General features: G+C 42.0%; 1 protein-coding gene across 1 annotated transcript in view; it reads right to left on the bottom strand.

Moving 5' to 3' along the window:
- The window catches only part of PLCB2 (phospholipase C beta 2), a 62,034-nt gene that overhangs the window by 25,683 nt on the left and 16,900 nt on the right, over positions 1 to 19,451 (bottom strand). Inside the window, exons 5-14 of the mRNA XM_070931332.1 lie at positions 19,257 to 19,336; positions 18,206 to 18,259; positions 16,492 to 16,567; positions 14,622 to 14,722; positions 13,804 to 13,970; positions 12,831 to 12,977; positions 12,218 to 12,375; positions 1,921 to 2,003; positions 381 to 465; positions 86 to 257 (exon numbers count right to left, since the gene is read on the bottom strand). Coding sequence (XP_070787433.1) covers positions 86 to 257; positions 381 to 465; positions 1,921 to 2,003; positions 12,218 to 12,375; positions 12,831 to 12,977; positions 13,804 to 13,970; positions 14,622 to 14,722; positions 16,492 to 16,567; positions 18,206 to 18,259; positions 19,257 to 19,336 — 1,123 coding nt within the window. The remainder of the gene's footprint in view (positions 1 to 85; positions 258 to 380; positions 466 to 1,920; positions 2,004 to 12,217; positions 12,376 to 12,830; positions 12,978 to 13,803; positions 13,971 to 14,621; positions 14,723 to 16,491; positions 16,568 to 18,205; positions 18,260 to 19,256; positions 19,337 to 19,451) is intronic.

Genomic DNA, 19,451 nt, shown 5'->3' with positions numbered 1-19,451 from the left:
AGAAGTGTCTTGAATTTGTGGAAATTATAATCCTAACACAATTGGAGGAAGCCAAGTTTGGAAAGGCTGCTGTATGATATGATACCTGTGCTATCCTTTTCTATAGGTATGGGTTGGTCTGTGACTTCATCCTCCAAACTCTTCCTCTTCTTCAGAGCATCTTGGTTCTCCCCAGGCATAAATTGGTTTTTCTTATTCTTAATCAAGATCTTCCCCATGAGATCCTGAGGACTTGGCAACGGAACTCCAGGTTTTAGCTACCAAAGAAAGAAATGGACCACGTTAATATTCATATAATCTTCACATCAACGCAAAATGCAGATGGTCAGAACAAGTGCATCCAATGACTACTTAACTAATTAATTTTCCTATTCACTTACTAGATATTTTTCCAGGGGTTCAGTCAGCAACATGTCCCCAAAGATGGTTCTGCAGTAATCAGCCATCTTTTCCTGCTGCTTAGGCCTAAAAGAAAGTACAGGAAAGGAATAAATTAAGAAAAAACTGAGTTTAGCATCATCAATGCTTCACCTGTTTTACTCTCTCTTTATATTCTAGCTAGCATGTGCAAGACTGATTTAAATTTACTACCCCAGAAAATGTTTGGTTTTTTCTAAACTTTGGTCTGCATCTCTTCTCTACCATATCCCATGCTTGCTACTGCATGGTAATTGTTTTAAAAATTCCCTTGAAATTAGAGTTAATTTAAGATTTTTCTTCTTCTCTCCTTCTTAATTATTAAGTAATTTAACTATCACACTAGTGTGTTCCACATTTATTCAGATGGAATACACTTCCCAGGTCCATTTTAATCAATACATTTTCTAGGAAATCTAGGAATAATTGTTTCAATGCATATGGATGGGAAGATTGGATGAGAATTTCCTTTTACTTATAAATAAGCTTTGAAAAGGAAAACATAGATGTCAGCTTTTACCATCTCCTGATTGTGAATCCTGCTTAGCCTTTCAAGAGCGGTCTGAGCACCAAACTTAAAGAACAACTTCAGGAGCCTTGGTAGTACAAGGGTTTAAGGCACCCTGTTATTAAGCTGCTTAAGACCAGCTGCCTGCAATTACTGCAGGGTTCGAATCTCGCCAAGGCTCAAGGTTGACTCAGCCTTCCATCCTTTCTAAGGTAGGTGAAATGAGGACCCAGTTTGTGGGGGCAATAAGCTGACTTTTTATAAATATACAAAAGGATGAAGGCTATTGCTGAGCACATTGTAAGCCGCCCTGAGTCTTCGGAGAAGGGCGGCATATAAATCAAATTAAAATAAAAATAAAAAAAATAAAAGGAGAAAACCCAGAGCTGGATGAAAGATGTTTCTTGGCTGAAAACTAGCATGGCAAATGCATATACAATTGCTTTCTCGTGTAATTGACTGGGATTTTGCATGGTGTTTGTTTTACTTTAAAGAGTAAAGGTAGAGGTTCCCCTCGCACATATGTGCTAGTCGTTTCCAACTCTAGCGGGTGGTGCTCATCTCCATTTCAAAGCCGAAGAAACAGCGCTGTTCGAAGACGTTTCCATGGTCATGTGGTCGGCATCACTAAACACCAAAGGTGCACAGAACACTGTTACCTTCCCACCAAAGGTGGTCCCTATTTTGCTAGTTGCATTTTTTACGTGCTTTCGAATGGCTAGGTTGGTAGAAGCTGGAACAAGTAACGGGAGCTCACTAGGGATTCGAACTACTGAACTGCTGACCTTTTGATCAACAAGCTCAGCGTCTTAGCCACTGCGTCCCTTCTTTAAATTTTAAAGAATAGGCCACTGTTAATTTTAATTTGCTAGAAAGTTACCAGTAAATATTGCAGCAAGAATTAATTTTTCCTGACTGAATACACTCCTCCCCACTTCTAGTTTATCAAAACACACTTTCAATCCTTTACCGCAGTGTAAGATCCTAATACTCACAAATCCACATGGTTCTCAAAAGACAGGATTACTGGGTAGGGAGAGGTTTTAAAAGCGCTTTCCGCAATAGCCTCAATGGCATCCTGTATGAGACAAAGAGGGAAAATGTGAGCGAGGGAGAAAAATCTGCTTCCCATGAATGTAATGTAATGTTTGCTTAAGGAGAAGAAACCTACATGATTCAAATGCTGATGAACATCTCTCATAATTGGTGTGCTGGGTGGTTCTGGGGAGAATTTTAGTTGAGCAATATCTGGAAAATCACAAATTACTCATGTCTAGGGGAAAGCCTTCACATACATAACTGGAACCCAAATCAGTAAGATGGGCATATTTGTGTGACAATTATCAGCACAATGTATGTATGTACAATGATCTCAGAGTTTCTAATACCATGTGAACAGTCATTTATAGACTGATGCCTGATAAAACCCACTGGCAATTACTTTGTAATATTTTGAATTATTTTAAAATGCATAAATATACCAAAATACAGAGATAAGCAATTTTAAAATGAGCAATTGTGTCTGGGTCCTTTTCTAATTTTATAGACTGAAATTGCAATTAAACTCTTCTAACTTTAGCCTGATTACATCTCTGTCTAATTTAAGATGCAACCGCCATGGCAATTTACTTGCATTTTATAATGACCTATTTCTTACCCTCCAAATTAAACACTACAATGACTGAGTCCACGATCAAATTTATTGTTAAAACTAACAGCTCTAACCATAATCTATAGATCTACAGATTTAGTCATAGTGTAGAATTCAGAAGTTGCAGCAAAAGAAAGGATGCTTGCAATAGCAATTTTTCATCCCCTGAGGTTCATCAAAGGTTATTTTCAAAAAGAAAGAACTGTGAAAATATTTAGTTGATCAGCTAAAGCTACATACAACTGCCTTTTTGTTTGATAAATGGGGCGGGGGAAGGAAATACTGGATGGCTAGCCATAGCAAAGACAACTGCCCTTTTCATTGGATAAAAGAATAACCAAACTACCCTTATTTGTGGCAAGATACATGTGCATAAAATGAATGAACATAGTTCATAGGAAAGAGATAGAATGTGGGAGGAGAGGAGGGGTGAAATTCAGCTGGTTCTCTCCGGCTTGGGAAAACTGGTAGCGGTGGCTGTGGGAGGCTCCGCCCACCCATGCGGACATCATGATGTCGCTTTTTTGGACGCAAAGAAGGCTTTGTGCATGTGCAGAAGGCTTTGCGCATGCGTGGACAACGGCGCAGGCGAGCGAATCGAGCGCACATGCGGCACGCTCACATTTGCGAACCGGTAAGGAGGAGGAGAGCAGTCATCCTTTTAAAAAGTTGATCATTAATAAAATCTTTGCACTAAAAAGTTATTGTCTTTTGCTAATCTTGAATTTGTAAACTGTATCCTTAGGCAAAGGAGGAGCCCATAACATCTCATTGTCCTTATGAGAATAGGACAGGATAGAAAGTCACAATCTGGATGGAACATGACAAACTGGACCCAGGTTAACCAAGGAATGAGACAAAGCCATATATTCTTTCCTTGTTCATTCAACCTGTACAGGTAATCTTCCATGTACAATCCTTCATTTAACAACAGTTCAAGGTTACAATAGCCTCGTAAAAATGACTTACGACCTGCACTCACACTTACGACTATTACATCATCCCCATAGTTACATGATTGCAGTTCAGATGCTTAGTAAGCTGCTCTCATTTACAACCCGTTGCAATATTCTATGGTTGCATGATTGCAATTTGTGACCTTTAGGGCTGATTTTCGGCAAAGAATGCCCATTTGGGAAGGTGGATTTGCTTAATAATTGTGTGATTTGCTTAATGACTGCAGTAAACATTAGTAAAAAAAATGGGTCTGATTTGACTTATAATCACAATGACTTACAACAGAAATTCTGGCCCTAATTGTGGTTGTAAATCCAGGACAACCTACAGAATATGTTAATTACAACAGTAGAAGATAATATTTGTAGCTCAGGGTTGAATTGTGGGAGCCTTGATGCTTTCTGAGCTTGGTTGTTTTCTTATAGCTGTCTCATTACCAAACTAGGTAACATTATCAATGTGTGATGGTAATGTGTGATGGTCTGCAAGAAAGCAATCAAGCTCAGACAGCAAGGACCCCACAGCTAATGACAACTAATGGTAACATGTACAGAAACTAGGCTTAGAATGGAGAAGTATACTGAAGTTGAAGAAGAAGTTAACTTCTTCTTTTAGGATTGAATAAAAACAGTAAAGGGATTAGGAGTCAAGAAATACACAATAGAGTAGGATTTGACAGGACAGCAATGAAGTCACTGATAAAGATATTCAGATACTATCAGAATCATGGAGGCATTTGATCTGGTCCAGCAGAATTTTTGTACATTCTTAACATTGTAATGAGGTGGGATTTGTTAAGCTAGGCTATTGAGGATTGCTTGATATGATTATGTGCCAGATTAAAGACCTATCCTGATCAGCACCAAATGTTTATTATGAACAGTGCATAAGAAGGTCAGGAACTGAACTGCTGCTCCCCAGTTATCCCAGACTGATATTAAAAGCCTTATTTGGAAGAAGCATCATAATAAACAGCTACAGTAATTGCCTTATTCTCTGTTAATAATATGTTTGACCTGTCTTTAAAGTCATCTTGGTCTGTCTTTGTATTGTAAAGGTTAAGGTTTCCCTGTCCTGTCATGTTTGACGCTTAGTGGGCGATGTTTCTTAGCTGAGGGAGTCAGTGTAGTCTAAAGACATTTCCAAGATCATGTGGCCAGTATGAAGGAACACTGTTACCTTCCCATTGAAGTGGTACCTATTTATCTACTTGCATTTACATACTTTCAAACTGCTAGGTTGGCAGGAGTTGGAGTAAGTAACAGGAGCTCACCCTGTCATCTGATGCTTGGGTCTCAAATTCGGGCTGTCAGCTTTCCAGCTGAGAAGCTCAGTTTCTTTAACCACTGAGCCACTGCCCCCCCTATCTCTTTAAATCTTTAAATCCCTACCGGTTCGCAAATGTGAGTGCATGCACCACCTCTGCGCATGTGCATGGTCTTCTGTGCACGCGCTGTAGTCGCTCATTACATCAGGGCGGGTAAGTGAAGCCTCCCGCAGTCGCCGCTACCAGTTCGCACAATCCGGAGAGAACCAGCTGAATCCCACCACTGCTTTATATTGTATAAATGAATAAAGTTTATGAATGAGATTTTTGCTTGTTCCACCACTCACTTTCTTTGGACAATCATGGATTGTGAGACAGCATTATAAGTTTTTTATCTGGAATTTATATCTGAGGTTTTTTTACAAGGTGTTTTATCTCATTGCTGTGTGCCACCCAAAGTCCTTTTTTGCGAGATGGGTGGCTATATAAATGTGATAAACAAAAAAATACCATATTTTTCAGAGTATAAGATGCTCCAGACTTTAAGATGCGCCTACCTTTTTTGTTGAGGAAAACAAGAAAAAGAAATCTGCCTCAGCTTCTGCCTCCCAGCAATTTTACCTCGTTGCAGCAAACAGCAAATAGCCTGCTTTACTTTCATTTTCATTTTTAGCATAGCTTGATTAGCACAAGAAAAAAAAAATCTGCTCCCAGCAATTTACCTCCTTGCAGCAAACAGCTGAGTCGGGAGGCCGATCCAAGGGACAATCAACTTGTGCTAATTAGGCTGTGCTGAAGCTGAAATGAGCTGTTTCTTCTTGCTGCTTGCTGCAAGGAGGTAAACTGCTGTGAGGCAGAGGCCAAAGAGTGGGGGCCAGTGGATGGGCGGGGCTACATTCGATGTATAAGACGCACCTAAATTTTCACCCCCTTTGGGGGGGGGGGGAAAGGGTGTGTTTTATACTCCAAAAAATACGGTAATACATTTGTGAATCCTCTTTATTTATTTTCCCTACTCCAATATTGTAACTTATAGTTCTTGATGATACTTCTTTCTATGTAATTATCTACCCTCTCCTGTTGCTCCAGCCATTGATTGACATCATTTTAAATAGGACATTTATCTTCTGTGGGTAAACTGAGCCTCATTCTGCAGCTACTTTAATACCAAATGAATTTTATCAGCACATAACAAGCTCAAAAATGGGATCCAAGCCAAAGAGGTTAAAATAGTAAACTTCAGCTCATAAAATCACCAAGAGTCAACTGTACTGAACGGCCTATAACTTTAGATTGTCTTTTGCAGAACAACTTTTAATCGAATAAACAGTGGTTCATGGATTTGGGAGGGGGAGGCTAATCCTGCCTCTTGACATGATCTGATTTCAAAGAAAACTGATGAAGGTTCAAATCAGGAGAGAGCCACCTCTTTCCACCCACAAGTTATTTTGGAGAGGGAAACTAAGTAGGAAGAAAGAGGAGAGGGGAATGTCCAAATGTTATATAAGCTATAATGAAAAGTACATGCTGTGTTAACACCCTGTAATTCCTTTTCAAGTTTCATTGTTGTGGTGCAGAGCAATCAGTCCCCATAATAATTATAGCCCTACTCGAGCACAATAGCTTTTATTTGCTCTGTAGATTGCGTGGTGCTGTGTCATGGTAATTGTGATGTCATAAGATGGAGAATGTAAAATTGTTAATACCAAAAACTACTACCAGGGTAATCGTTTAAAGGGTCCATTTATTCTTTTCCCTGTTGCTTAAACTACAGCTGAAGGTTGGAACCTACTGAGCAACTTCCTTTCTGAATTTTTGGGACAAAAGAAAATGTTTAAATACTTGAAAGGGTTGGAAGAAAGAATAGGATTCTGATCATTTAAATATATAAGTCTATCATTTATTATGCATGCATCACTGATGCAATATATAGATCTTAAGCATCTATATTTGAATTGCTATGTCTTACGTGACTTGATTACAGTAATGTCAAAGTATTGCTGTGCAGAACACAGAAAGTAACGGAAATCTTTAAGGTCTTTAAGATCAAACTCATTTAGGCCAAAAAATGAACTAATAAATGATTATAATTAAAAACCAACATAAGGTGAATGAACTAAATCTATATTTAGAATAGGGAGTACCTGATTTTGTAGTAAATCAGAAGAACATTTTATATCTCCTCCCCAATTCTGGGTACAATTTCTGCATTCTAGATTTTTAAGATCAATATAACTAAATGGAAATTTAGTTCCCTTCCTTTGGTGGTGGTGGGGAGTTGTTGAGGAAGTGGCTGGGCTGGAGCTTCAGAAAGCTCTGAAGTAGGATATCTGGACCCTTTCTAGTTGTGTTTCAGGCTGGAAAATACTACAGAGACATAGTGTTAAGGCTGTTTTCCTCCTTTCTCTGAAGTTGGTTCCAATCGATATAAGTGGGAATGAGGAGAGGCTAATGTGGGATGCCTCAGGGTTTGAAACTCCTATCTTTCCTCTTTAATAGCTACATGAAACCACTGGAAGAGTTCATCCTCCAATGTGGGATGTAGTAACATCAGTAGGCTGATAATACCAGTTGTACATCTTGATCCTGAGTTAAGTAATGCTATCAAGATCATGTCCCAGTGCCTGGAGGATGTGAAGATCTGGATGGGGATGAATAGTTATATTCAATTCTGGCAAGACAGAGTGGCTGTGGATTGTTAAATTATCTTGGTATAAGGATTTTCTATCTTTAATTTGGGATGGGGTAGTGTTATGTATTGATACTTTTCAGCGGGAGTTTCAAACCTGTCTAAGTTCTGATTGGTTGACAGCCTCTCCAGAGTTGTATATAAGGAGGGCTGCAGCCCCTGAGTTTTTGCTGAAGTCTCACCATATATTAAAGAGCTGTTGTCACTTGCTTGCTTGTGCCTCTCGTTATTCCCAAACCACTTCATTGGCGACGAAGGTGGGATTGAGGCCACAAGAAGCGAACCAATGAGACCACGAGCTTCAGCTAGGCGACGAGGCGAACTACAGGAGACATACCGAACATGTCTGCCTACGTTCCGCCCAAGCCTTTTGATCCGGCCCGTGAAAAATGGGTCTTGTACCTAACGAGGTTTGAGTGCTCGCTCGAAGCCAGTGACATGCAGGGACTCTCCGCTAACCGAAAGAGAGCCCTCTTTCTAAGCCACTGCGGACCGGATGTGTTCGAGATGGCAGAGTCACTTTGTGAGCCAACGCCGGTCCAGACCGTTTCCTGGGACACCCTGATGGCAACCCTCCGGGCTCACTACGCTCCCATTCCCTCCAAGTTCGTGCAACGATACCAACTACGACAACGAGTGCAAAGAGAGGTAGAGCCGGTCAGCGCTTACATGGCGAGCCTGCATAAAGCCGCAACACATTGCGACTATAGAGACTTGGACTATGCGCTGCTTGAGCAGCTAATCTGTGGCATTTGAGATATAAGACTGCAAAGGCGATTACTCGCTAAGCCTGATTTAACGCTTGCTGGAGCCCTAGACGAGGCCAGGGCCCACGAAGCCTCCACTAAAGCCGCAGAAACGCTGCAGCATCCGCTGACTAGCAAAGACAGTCCCAAGTCCACACCAGTGCACAGGGAAGACGCCGGATCCAGCTCGGAGTCCGAGTCTGATGAGGACGTTTTCCGAACAGAGCACCACAGAAAAAATGCAGGCAGCCCCCGGCGCAATTGCCCCAGCTGTGGCGGGCATCATGATAGACTGTCCTGCAAATACAGAGAGGCTATTTGCAGGCGTTGCGAGAAAAAAGGGCACTTGGCGCGAGTCTGTAGAGCCATTCTGCCCAGAAAACACCAACCACGTGAGCGCCGCAGCCAACCAGGACCAACGCGCCAGAAGCATCCAATGAGAGAAGGCGGCGTGAAGAAACGGCGTGAATTTGAACCGTGAGATGGCCGCAGCATACACATCGACCAGGCCAGCACGGCGATCGAAGACAAAGTCAGCACGGTGGTCGAAATCAACGGCAAGCCATGCTCGATGGAGATTGACACCGGATCCGCTCTCTCCATAATGTCGTGGGCGACCCTGAAGACCATCCTGCCGTCATTCCGGAAGGACCAGCTATCCAAACAGAGACTGCGCATCCTAGACTACCAGGGGAACCGGGTCCCCCTTGAAGGAGTAGGCACGTTCCAAGTCACCTACGGAGACTTCGAAAAAGACCTGCCGCTAACCATTGTTACCAAGCAGCTGCCAAGCCTTCTGGGCATGGGGTGGTTCCGAGCCCTTGGCATGGGTTTCACCGGCATCCACCGAATGTCCGAGCCGTCACTGAAGGACAGCCTCCTGAACAAGTTCCAAGACGTCTTCAGGGACACGTTGGGCAAGTATGTGGGGACCCTTATCTCCCTTAACTTAGACCCCAACGTAGCCCAAATAAGACTTAAAGCCAGACGGGTGCCTTTCGCATTGAAACCAAAGATCGATGCGGAACTGGACAAATTAATTAAACAAGGGGTGTTGGTCCCCGTTGACCATGCAAAATTGGAGACCCCCATAGTGACCCCAGTTAAATCTGATGGCTCAATCAGGATTTGTGCCGACTACAAGTGCACGATCAACAAGGCTTTGCAGCCGAGCGCCTATCCGGTGCCGATCGTGCATCATCTACTACACTCCCTGGGACCCGGCAAAATTTTTGCCAAATCAGACCTAGCTCAGGCCTACCAACAATTGCCAGTCGACGACGCCATGGCAGAGGCACAGACAATTGTAACTCATAGGGGTGCATTCAAATGCACCAGGCTCTAGTTTGGGGTGAGCGTCGCACCCGGCCTATTTCAAAGCACCATGGAGCGCCTCTTGCTAAGGCTCCCAGGGGTGGTGCCCTATTTTGATGACGTTCTAATCAGCGCTCAGGATGAACGTCAACTAGGGGACAGAGTGAGGAACGTCCTTTCCAGATTTAGGGAAGCAGGACTTAAATTGAAGAAAAATAAGTGCATGATCGCTGTCCCCTCCATCGAGTTTTTGGGGTACAGGGTGGATGGCACAGGCATCCACCCCACCGAAAGCAAAGTGAGAGCTATCAAAAACGCACCAGCCCCCAAAACCAAAGCGGAGCTCCAAGCCTTCCTTGGACTGCTCAATTTCTATTCAATGTTCTATTCTATTCTATTCTACAGTCGCAGATCCCCTACACAAACTCTTAGGAAAAAATGTACCTTGGGTTTGGGGAAAAGCACAGGCAGCCGCTTTTGAGGCCGTAAAGAGACTTCTATCCGAAGACAGTTTCCTAATCCAATACAACGCAGCGCTTCCGCTTGTATTGGTTTGTGATGCCTCCAACGTAGGAGTTGGTGCCGTCCTAGGCCATAGACTACCAAACGGCCTAGAGGCGCCCATTGCGTTTTACTCTCGCACCCTGTCAAGCGCAGAGCGGAACTATAGTCAGTTGGACAGAGAGGCTCTGGCTGCAATTGCGGGGGTCAAAAAGTTCCATGAATACCTCTATGGCCGTCAATTCGAACTTGTGACTGACCACCGGCCCTTGCTGGGACTTTTGGCCGGTGACAAGCCCACCCCCGCTGCCCTGTCCCCACGGTTGACCAGGTGGGCCATTTTTCTATCGGCCTATTCATACCAGCTTGTCCATCGACCCAGACGGACCTTGGGCCACGCGGATGCCCTCAGCCACTGCCCCCTCCCCGATTTGCTGGTCAACCCCATGCCGGAGACCCCCGTTCTGCTGATCGACGCTATGACTTTGGGACCTATCTCCTCTTGCGAGGTGGCGAAAGCCTCTGCTAGGGACCCTGTAATTCGTACTGTAATGGGTTGGGTCCTTAAGGGGTGGCCGGTCAAGGCGGTCGGTGAGGAGTACCAGGGTTATATTAACAAACGTAACGAATTATTTATGCAAGGAGGTTGCTTGTTGTGGGGTGATAGGGTGGTCATACCAACGAAACTGAGAACGAGGGTTTTGGAGTTACTGCACGAGGGACACCCAGGGATTGTCCGAATGAAAAGTTTAGCCTGCAGTTACGTTTGGTGGCCCAACATGGACCAAGTCATATCCAAGTGGGTGGGGAAATGCAGACCCTGTCAGGAGTCTCGCCCCGATCCCCCGATAGCACCCATCCGAGAGTGGGAGAAACCAAAAGGGCCATGGGGGAGGATCCATATTGACTTTGCCGGCCCCTTCCATGGGCAAACATTTTTAATCATAGTCGATGCCTTTTCAAAATGGCTCAAAATAATACTCATGCCCTCAACCACAGCCGAAGCAGTCATCAAAGTCCTTCGCAAACTATTTGCCACCCATGGCCTACCGGATACTCTGACAATGGCCCTCAATTCACAGCAACCCTGTTTGAGGGCTACCTGGCCGGACTAGGCATCCGCCATGCCCTATCGGCCCCGTTCCATCCGGCTTCTAATGGCTTGGCTGAACATTTCGTAAGAACGGCCAAAGAAGCATTGTCCAGGCTAGATAACAAGGACTGGCAGGCCAGGATAGACCAATTTCTAGCTGTCCAGCATGCCACACCATGCACGGCCACAGGGAGAAGCCCTGCCGAACTCCTCATGGGCAGGAAGCTTCGGTGCATGTTAGACAGGCTTCACCCCAATTATACTCATGAGAATTTTAAGAGAGAGACCACCGGACTAAGGCAGTTCCAGGTTGGGTCCCCGGTGTTCGCTCGCAATTATGCTAGCGGACCTCTATGGGTTGCAGGAACCATAGTGGGCATAACGGGCCCAAAATCATACACAGTGGACGTGGGAGTAGACAGACTCTGGAAACGCCATATAGACCAACTTAGGAAAAGAATAGTCAGTGAGGCAAACATCACTTTAGACATCTCCGAACCTAACTACAACAACTTTCCCAAAACAGCTAACTCAAGCCCGGGTTCGAGTGAATACTTAGCTGACAAGCCCTGGTTCCAGCGCTGCCCCAGCGAGTCGCCACTCCCAGCCGGGGATAACCACGCCCCGGACAAAATCCAGTAGGTTCCATTGGCGGAGCCGGGAGAGACAGAAAGTTCTTCCGACCAGCTCGACGCCTCACCAAACACTGAACTGCGCAGGTCAACTAGAACGAGAACTCGGCCAGGGCACCTGCGAGATTTTGTGTGTACTTATGTAAATTTTTTGAATGTTAGTGCCTTCTGGGAAGGGAGGGGTGTTATGTATTGATACTTTTCAGCGGGAGTTTCAAACCTGTCTAAGTTCTGATTGGTTGACAGCCTCTCCGGAGTTGTATATAAGGAGGGCTGCAGCCCCTGAGTTTTTGCTGAAGTCTCACCATATATTAAAGAGCTGTTGTCACTTGCTTGCTTGTGCCTCTCGTTATTCCCAAACCACTTCAGGTAGCAGTTTGTCAGATGGAACTATATGGGCTCAAAGAAAACAAATAGGAAAAAACCACCAGCAAATGTGTACCTTGAACAGTATTTCAGTTGTCATAGTGTACCCGTGGGTGATGATTGGTTCCTCATCTGGAGGACGTCCCTTCCAGCAATCAAGTTCCACGCAACGACAACCAGCCAAGAGAGTTTGGCGATACATTTCAGGAGATGAGATTCCAGAAAACTGTCCAGCTGTTAAAAAAAAAGGTGTGCACATAAAATATTAATAAAATCATAAAACAATAACCAACAATTGGAAAGTGGATACCAGTATGTAAATGTGAGTATGAGTGAGTGTGTGGATGTAAAGTTGCTCTCTGTGTTATGATTAATATAGAAGACAATGAAAATGATTGTTCAGCAGGCAAATACATTGTGATGTGTAAGTTATAAGCACCCAATAGACTTATAGGCATCTGCCCTATGGTATGATTGTGATCCATTTTGCCTATTTTCTTTGATCATCAATGGCTAGATCTTGGATGATTATCTTTCATAGCACCTGTTACCTAATCTTTTTTGAACTGGCAGAACCAGGAAATGTGGGGAATTGTAATATTAAACACATACCGGTATAAAAGTTGACAACTTGGAGAAAATGATCCTAACTGGGACAAATGAGTGCATCTTGGTAGATATCACCATACCTGTTAGGTAAGTATTGTGGGATGAGTTGATGAAGTAGTGGGAGAGTGGTTGGTTCATATCTTGGTATAGCAACAGTTTGTTCTGAGATACGATGCTGTTTTCAGGACCACACAGGAACCAAACCATTCCCTCAGGAGACAGCTGCCCTGCAGGAGCAAACAATTGTATTGTGACTGGGAGTGGAATTCAAGGCCTTGAAGAAGATGACTTTGAATCAGGAATAGGTATTTTGCTGCCCTCCAAATGTTCTGGATTTCTATTCCCATTAGCCTCAGCCAAGATGGCCAATGACAAGGAATTGTGGGAGTTAGAGAATAAACCTTCTGGAGGAAATTAGGCGCCTGTCTCTGAGTTGGATGTTCCAACCGCACCCCCCCCCCAACCCCTCAGCATTTGACTTAAAATCAAAGGCAATAGAGGTATGATTGTTGTGAGTTATGATTATTTCATAACTTTTATTCCTAATTCCATTTAATCTGCTGGAGATTCTTTGTTTAGCCAACTTCACCCAATTTTTGTTGGCTGACAAAGAGAAAAAGGCTATAAGGAAACATTCCACAATGTTAGGACTACAATATTTTTTTTTTCTGGGAGAAAAGGACTGTTAATCAAGAAAAGGCCAACTGGTTTTTGATGGCATACCCTGAAGTATTCACAAAACTCTCAGAAACCCTGAGGTATTCACAAGACTCTCAACACTGTCTTGTTCTTTTATAGGTCTTACTATTCTATTGATATTAGGGAGGCGATTCAGCAATATATTACCAGACTGCCAAATATCTGTGTGTGTACAGTACGTATATGTGTATAGATCAAACAAGCACACATGAACACATTCACTACTGCTTTATGCTTCCTATCCTGTTCACATCCACATAAGAACTGGACAGTGTATAGCACTCTATTGTCTCTATAGGCTTGGGATCATGTGTGGGATCATGACAAAATCTCATTCTAATAGAAAAGACTCACCTCTTTGAATATTCATCCCACTGGGCTCATATTTTTCTATGAGACCCTGTACTCTATCTGGTTTGGCAGGAGGGAAAAGCGTGTCATTGAGGTGGGAATTTCGCTGTTTCTTGTTGATAAATTTTGTCAGGTGATCTTTCGTCATGTATGGCTTGGCTTTTGAATGGCTAAGGAGAAACAACGAAGAAGAGTGTCTTTAGAGGTCCCTGGAAAAGCCCCACTTAGAAGCAAGGCAACTTTCAATTTTTTTAAAGTATTGAACAAGCTTGTTCCAGCTTATCGTTTTCTGCACTGCAGATTCAGCACTATAAGACATGAAACAACTGGTGCAAAAATAAAGCTCAATCTAAAGTGCTTCCTTTATCACCCTAAAACTTTCCCAAACATCTGCATACTGAACAAATGAACAACTAACACCCATAAAGAATTTTCTTTGTAGAGAAAATGGTATATAATAAGTTATACTAGCAGTAGTAACAGTACATAGACTTATATACTGGCCCACAGTGTTTTACAGCACTCTCTGGGTGGTTTACAATGTCAGAATATTGCCCCCAACAATCTGAGTCCCAATTTCGGAAGGATGGAAGGCTGAGATAACCTTGAGACCTATTAGGATCAAACTCCAGGCAGTGGGCAGAGTTAGCCTGCAATTCTGGATGACACAGAATACAAATACAGAATCACAAAAGACTCATATGAATCCAACCAAACACAAAGCACAAGAAATGCTGAAGGATGAGAACTGTACTAGATTTCATTGGATTCACCCAGACTCCCTTTACCTACATAGTATCTCTTGCACTATGAAAGCTTACTGTGAGGTAAATATTTCATCAATATCTGGCCGAGGACACAGGTTCATCAGGAATGTTTTATACACTGTTTCAGGAAAGTCTTCTGGGTTGATACCATCATTCTGAAAATGAAAGAGCAGCTCAAGATAAGATTTAACAATGTATTCTGAGTTGTAACATGAATTCTTTCTCCTGGGCCTAAATACGACAAAGAGACATAGAACAAAGAAAAGCTTCATGTGAAATAGAAAAATACATTTAGCAAGCATTTCAGTTTTCCCTTAAGAATGTAATTTCTTTCACAGAATAGATGATGTAGCTAGAGTAGATTTATGGGCCCTTCCACCTGTAGTGTTTGTAAAAGTGCCATGTTGTTGTGGTTCCTTTACCTCAATATGTTGTTGCAACCCTTCTCTAGCTGAGATGATTAGTTTACAATTTAATTCTGGCACAGCAGGAAATTCTGCAAATGGGAAGCAAATTCTTTTCCATCAGTGAGAATTTGCAGTTTATCCTGGTTGCTTGGCTCACTCTCCTCTTTCCACACCTGAACTTAGGAGAAGTACTGAGCATTGCAAGAATGGCAGTAGTGACAACACTTGTGGAATAGTGCAAACATGCAAACTGCATCTAAGGGTTTAGAGGGTAAAGTTGGTGGCTGCATGTAAGGGCATTGAATACTATATATATACTAAATTTGGGGATTCCCAAAATTATTAGCCACAATTCAAGAATTTGTGATGATGCAGTCCAACACAACTAGATTGGGGAAGAGTAGTATAAAACCAAAAGGATTACAAAGTGAAAAATCTTATGACTATAACTGTGCTTACAATTTTACACAGGGCAATATGTACTAACTATGTCAAAGTTCCAACTAACGAACCCAAGCAAATCAGAACTCTGAGACTAGAATCCTCCTCAAATATCTTCTTTATTGAGTACATATCGGCACAGCTCTAAAGGAAAACCATCTCTAAATCTTTCCTGCGATTTCAGCATAATTAACAATAGGAAATACTGTTCCCCATTCCCAAGTGTCACAGGTCATGTTGGCCAATTAGGTCAAGTGCTCTCCAGGCACTCCTTCCTTCCTACCTTATCCGTTGCCAGTAGAGATGACCTGGGTTCCCACAAGAAAGCTCTCTGTTGCATCTAGTTATGCATTCCAACCTCCTTCCCCACTTCCCCCTCTGTGTGGCAACTGAGGAATAGGAAAATGGCTGCTACCAGGTTCGGTTCGAAGTTGACAAACTAACTGTAATGGGAAACACATGATGCTGCAAAGATTGTAAATGTGGGCATTGGTTGCAAAGTTAGTTTTTTTTATCACTGCCATTAGCTGTGAATTGTTGCTGTCCAAGGCAGTTCCTAAACAAGGACTGCCCATTCAGTTATTTCTCTAGGATATTGGTAGACTGGCAATAGATTCCAATTCACTATTTGTTTAAATGTTCAACAGTCTTCCTCTCTTTATTTTCAATGCACGGGATTGTATCAAATGCCTTACTCTTGATACCAACCAATATGAATACATTTACCAGCAATCACTTTATTCAAGTATTAAGCCTAAATAAAATATGCACATTCTTATAGGAGCACAAGGGTATATTCATTGAATTCAGTAGTCTCAGTGATCTCATACAGACTGTTTCTACCCATTTATTTCCTGACCTGTCAGACGAAGCTGCATAGAATCCCTTTTTCAGATATGGCTGTTCAGCATAACAAAGTTTTGGGCTGAAAGATCAAAACCATTTGCTCAAGAGCTTTGATGAACAGTCTATGGAAATCTGTATTTATTACATAATTTACATACCTTGTTCAGGATTAAATTTGAATTCCGTTTATGAGTTCTGGGGTATATAGATGTAAAAAAAAAATTACTGACCTTCCCCTGTGGAAGATGACAGGCACTTAATGCTGCTTCTACCCTTTTTCTGTCCGCAGGAAACATTTGAAAAATACTGAAAAAGAAAGGGATGAAATGAAAGAGAGACAGGGCCGCTAGTGGAAGACTGCAATGTTCTAATGGGAAGACTGCAGGGGTGGGTTCTAAATTTTTTTACTACTGGTTCTGTGGGCGTAGCTTATTTTGTGGGCATGGCTTGGTGGGGGTTAATGTGACTGGGTGGGCGTGGCCAACTTTTTTTTTTAACTTTTAAAAGCATTTTTTCTACAACCTTAAGAGGTTGCAGAAAAAATGCTTTTAAAAGCCTCTGACGATGAGGCAACTCAGCTGGGATTGCCAGAGGCTTTTAAAGGCATTTTTTTCCCTACAACCTCTTCAGGTTGTAGGAAAAAAATGCCTTTAAAAGCCTCTGGCAATCCCAGCTGAGCCGTGCGATCATCAGAGGCTCCTAAAAGCATTTTTTTCTGCAACCTCTTCAGCCGAAGAGGTTGCAGAAAAAATGCTTTTAAAAGTTTTTTTAAAAAGCCTCTGATGAGGTTGGCGGGGTAAGTGAGCTGCAACTGGGCCGGGGACCGGTTTGGGGGCGTGGCCAGCCAATGTTATTACCGATTCTCTGAACTACTACAAATTTTTACTATCGGTTCTTGCGAACCGGTGTGAACCGGGAGCAACCCACCACTGGAAGACTGCCCATAAAGAATAACCATTATGATACTAAAGTAAACAAACTCTACTGAAGGAGAATATTATGTCAGAGTAGAATTCAAAACTCCAAACCTTCAGTGTCTAAGGTTTGTATTAGGCAGAAAAGTCACATTCCCAAAGTGAATAGAGCTGAAACTTCTGTGTTTCTGAAGCTGAACGGAGTTTTTATTTGAGAGGATGGATTTCTGAAATATCCAACACATTTTTTTTTACAAAGATATCAAGAAATCAAAACTTTTGTATTTCAGCGACTTTCTCTCAAATGTTGCAGGCACGATTTTTCGATAATTCTAGGGACCACTGAACCAACATATGAGGCAGCAGATGGCCTATGTACTTATAAGATGCCACCATGATTCAATACATCACAATAAAAGCACTGAATAGAAAACATAAGGAAGCTCTTGAGGCTAACCAGATCAAAAATTGATTTCTGATTAAACATTTCACAATTATATTTCCAGGAAGAAGGAATTTCCCCTATGAACTATGCCATATTTCAGCTCTGACCTTCTTTAATCTGTAAACCATAGGCCGGAAGAAGAAGGTTTGTTGATGAATCAGCCTTTTCAATGAAAATAGAAAGAGCATGAACGCATGCATAATCGCTCATTCTTCCTAAAGCAAAGCTACAAGATAAGGCCTACTCTTTGCATAAGGTTGCCAAGGAAGTAATGCATTTAAACATCTGTCACAAATATGATACATCGGTGATGCTTTGTTGTCAATGACAGTATATATATGTGTGTGATCAAACTGTTAAGATGGAATACTTCCCTTGTGCAACAGACATCTACATTCCATTGTATTTTGTGGGATTGTGCTATTCCATCTGAAAAACACTGAATAACTATACGCTCGGAATAGAGGTTAGCTGGTCACATCTTTGCCCAAATCCCAATGGGAGCCTATGCTATTGCTATGACCCAGGGCCCTCTTAGAATGATGAGTCCATCATTGACCAAAGCATTATGAACACCATACTCACTTCTTGACAGGAATTTTCCCCTCAGCATTCAGCTGCAGCTTCAGTTTCACCAGACTGCAGGAAAGGGCAGAACAGATACATTTTTATTAGTATTAGGATGATATTTACAAAGTTGTGGGACAAAAAAGAATGAAGGAAGGTAGCCATTGTAGGGAAAAACAACTGAGGTAACCCTGGTTTGATTCCCTCAGGAACTGGAGCCTGGAGCCTGTGTGACTAGAATCAAGCCTGTTAAAAGTATCCAAAATAGAAGCTTTAAGATCCCAAAAGGCAATTAAAGTTATCTGTTGTAGTATTAAGCCTGGATATCTAGGTTTTTACAGAAGGAATACAAAGACAAGGAAGGGAATATTTTAGGAAAGAAGAGCGGGGACCAGCAAAGAAATAAAGAGGAAGTCCCTTGTTTCTTTCTCCTATGGTCCCAAATGGTCAATAAGATGAATTTCGATGAGTTGATGCTACTAGGACTGGATTTTTATCAGCTACCACGTGAAGAGAATGTCTTACCCATATTTGACTGTTGTTATTTGTTTCTTGAAGGGAGGGGAAGAGTATGGACAACATATGTTTACTCGATTATACTCGATTATAATTATTATAATTATATATTATAATTATTATATTATATTATTATATATTTATTTATTATATAATTATTATTATATATTATAATTATATATTATAATTATTATAATCGATTATACTTGATTGCAGAAAATATAACTTCAGGAACAGAGTGGTCAATGCCTGGAATGCATTACCTGACTTTGTGGTTTCATCCCAAAACCCCCCAAATTTTAATCTAAGACTGTCTACCATTGACCTCACCCCATTTCTAAGAGGTCTATAAGGGGCATGTATAAGAGCACCAGCGTGCCTTCCATCCCTGTCCTAATGTTTCCTCTATTCGTATATGTATGGACCTCCTAAAACAACATTATACTCCAATGTTTTTAAATGACCAGCTTTCAACATCATTCAGTCACCATACTATATTACTAGAACTGTCAAGAAATACTTGGAAATACAACCTTTGTCAATAACTACTCACATTTTCTCCAGAAAAGTGTAACGGGAAGCATTGTATATAAAAGGGTTCCTAATGAAGTCCATGATATCATCTGCCCATTTCTGAAAAATGAAGCCAAGGGTATAAGCTGAAAATCCAAAACTTGCAAAGTGTAATATCTATATTTCAGCACATGAGTGGCTCTGCCAGGCAGTATTTCCACATGGAATAAATGCT

The sequence above is a fragment of the Pituophis catenifer genome, unplaced genomic scaffold, assembly GCF_029215685.1.
Source record: "Pituophis catenifer annectens isolate HBS135680 unplaced genomic scaffold, rPitCat1.0.hap2 SCAF_1, whole genome shotgun sequence".
Taxonomy (NCBI): Eukaryota; Metazoa; Chordata; class Lepidosauria; order Squamata; family Colubridae; genus Pituophis; species Pituophis catenifer.
This window is presented reverse-complemented; position numbering and strand designations above follow the sequence as displayed.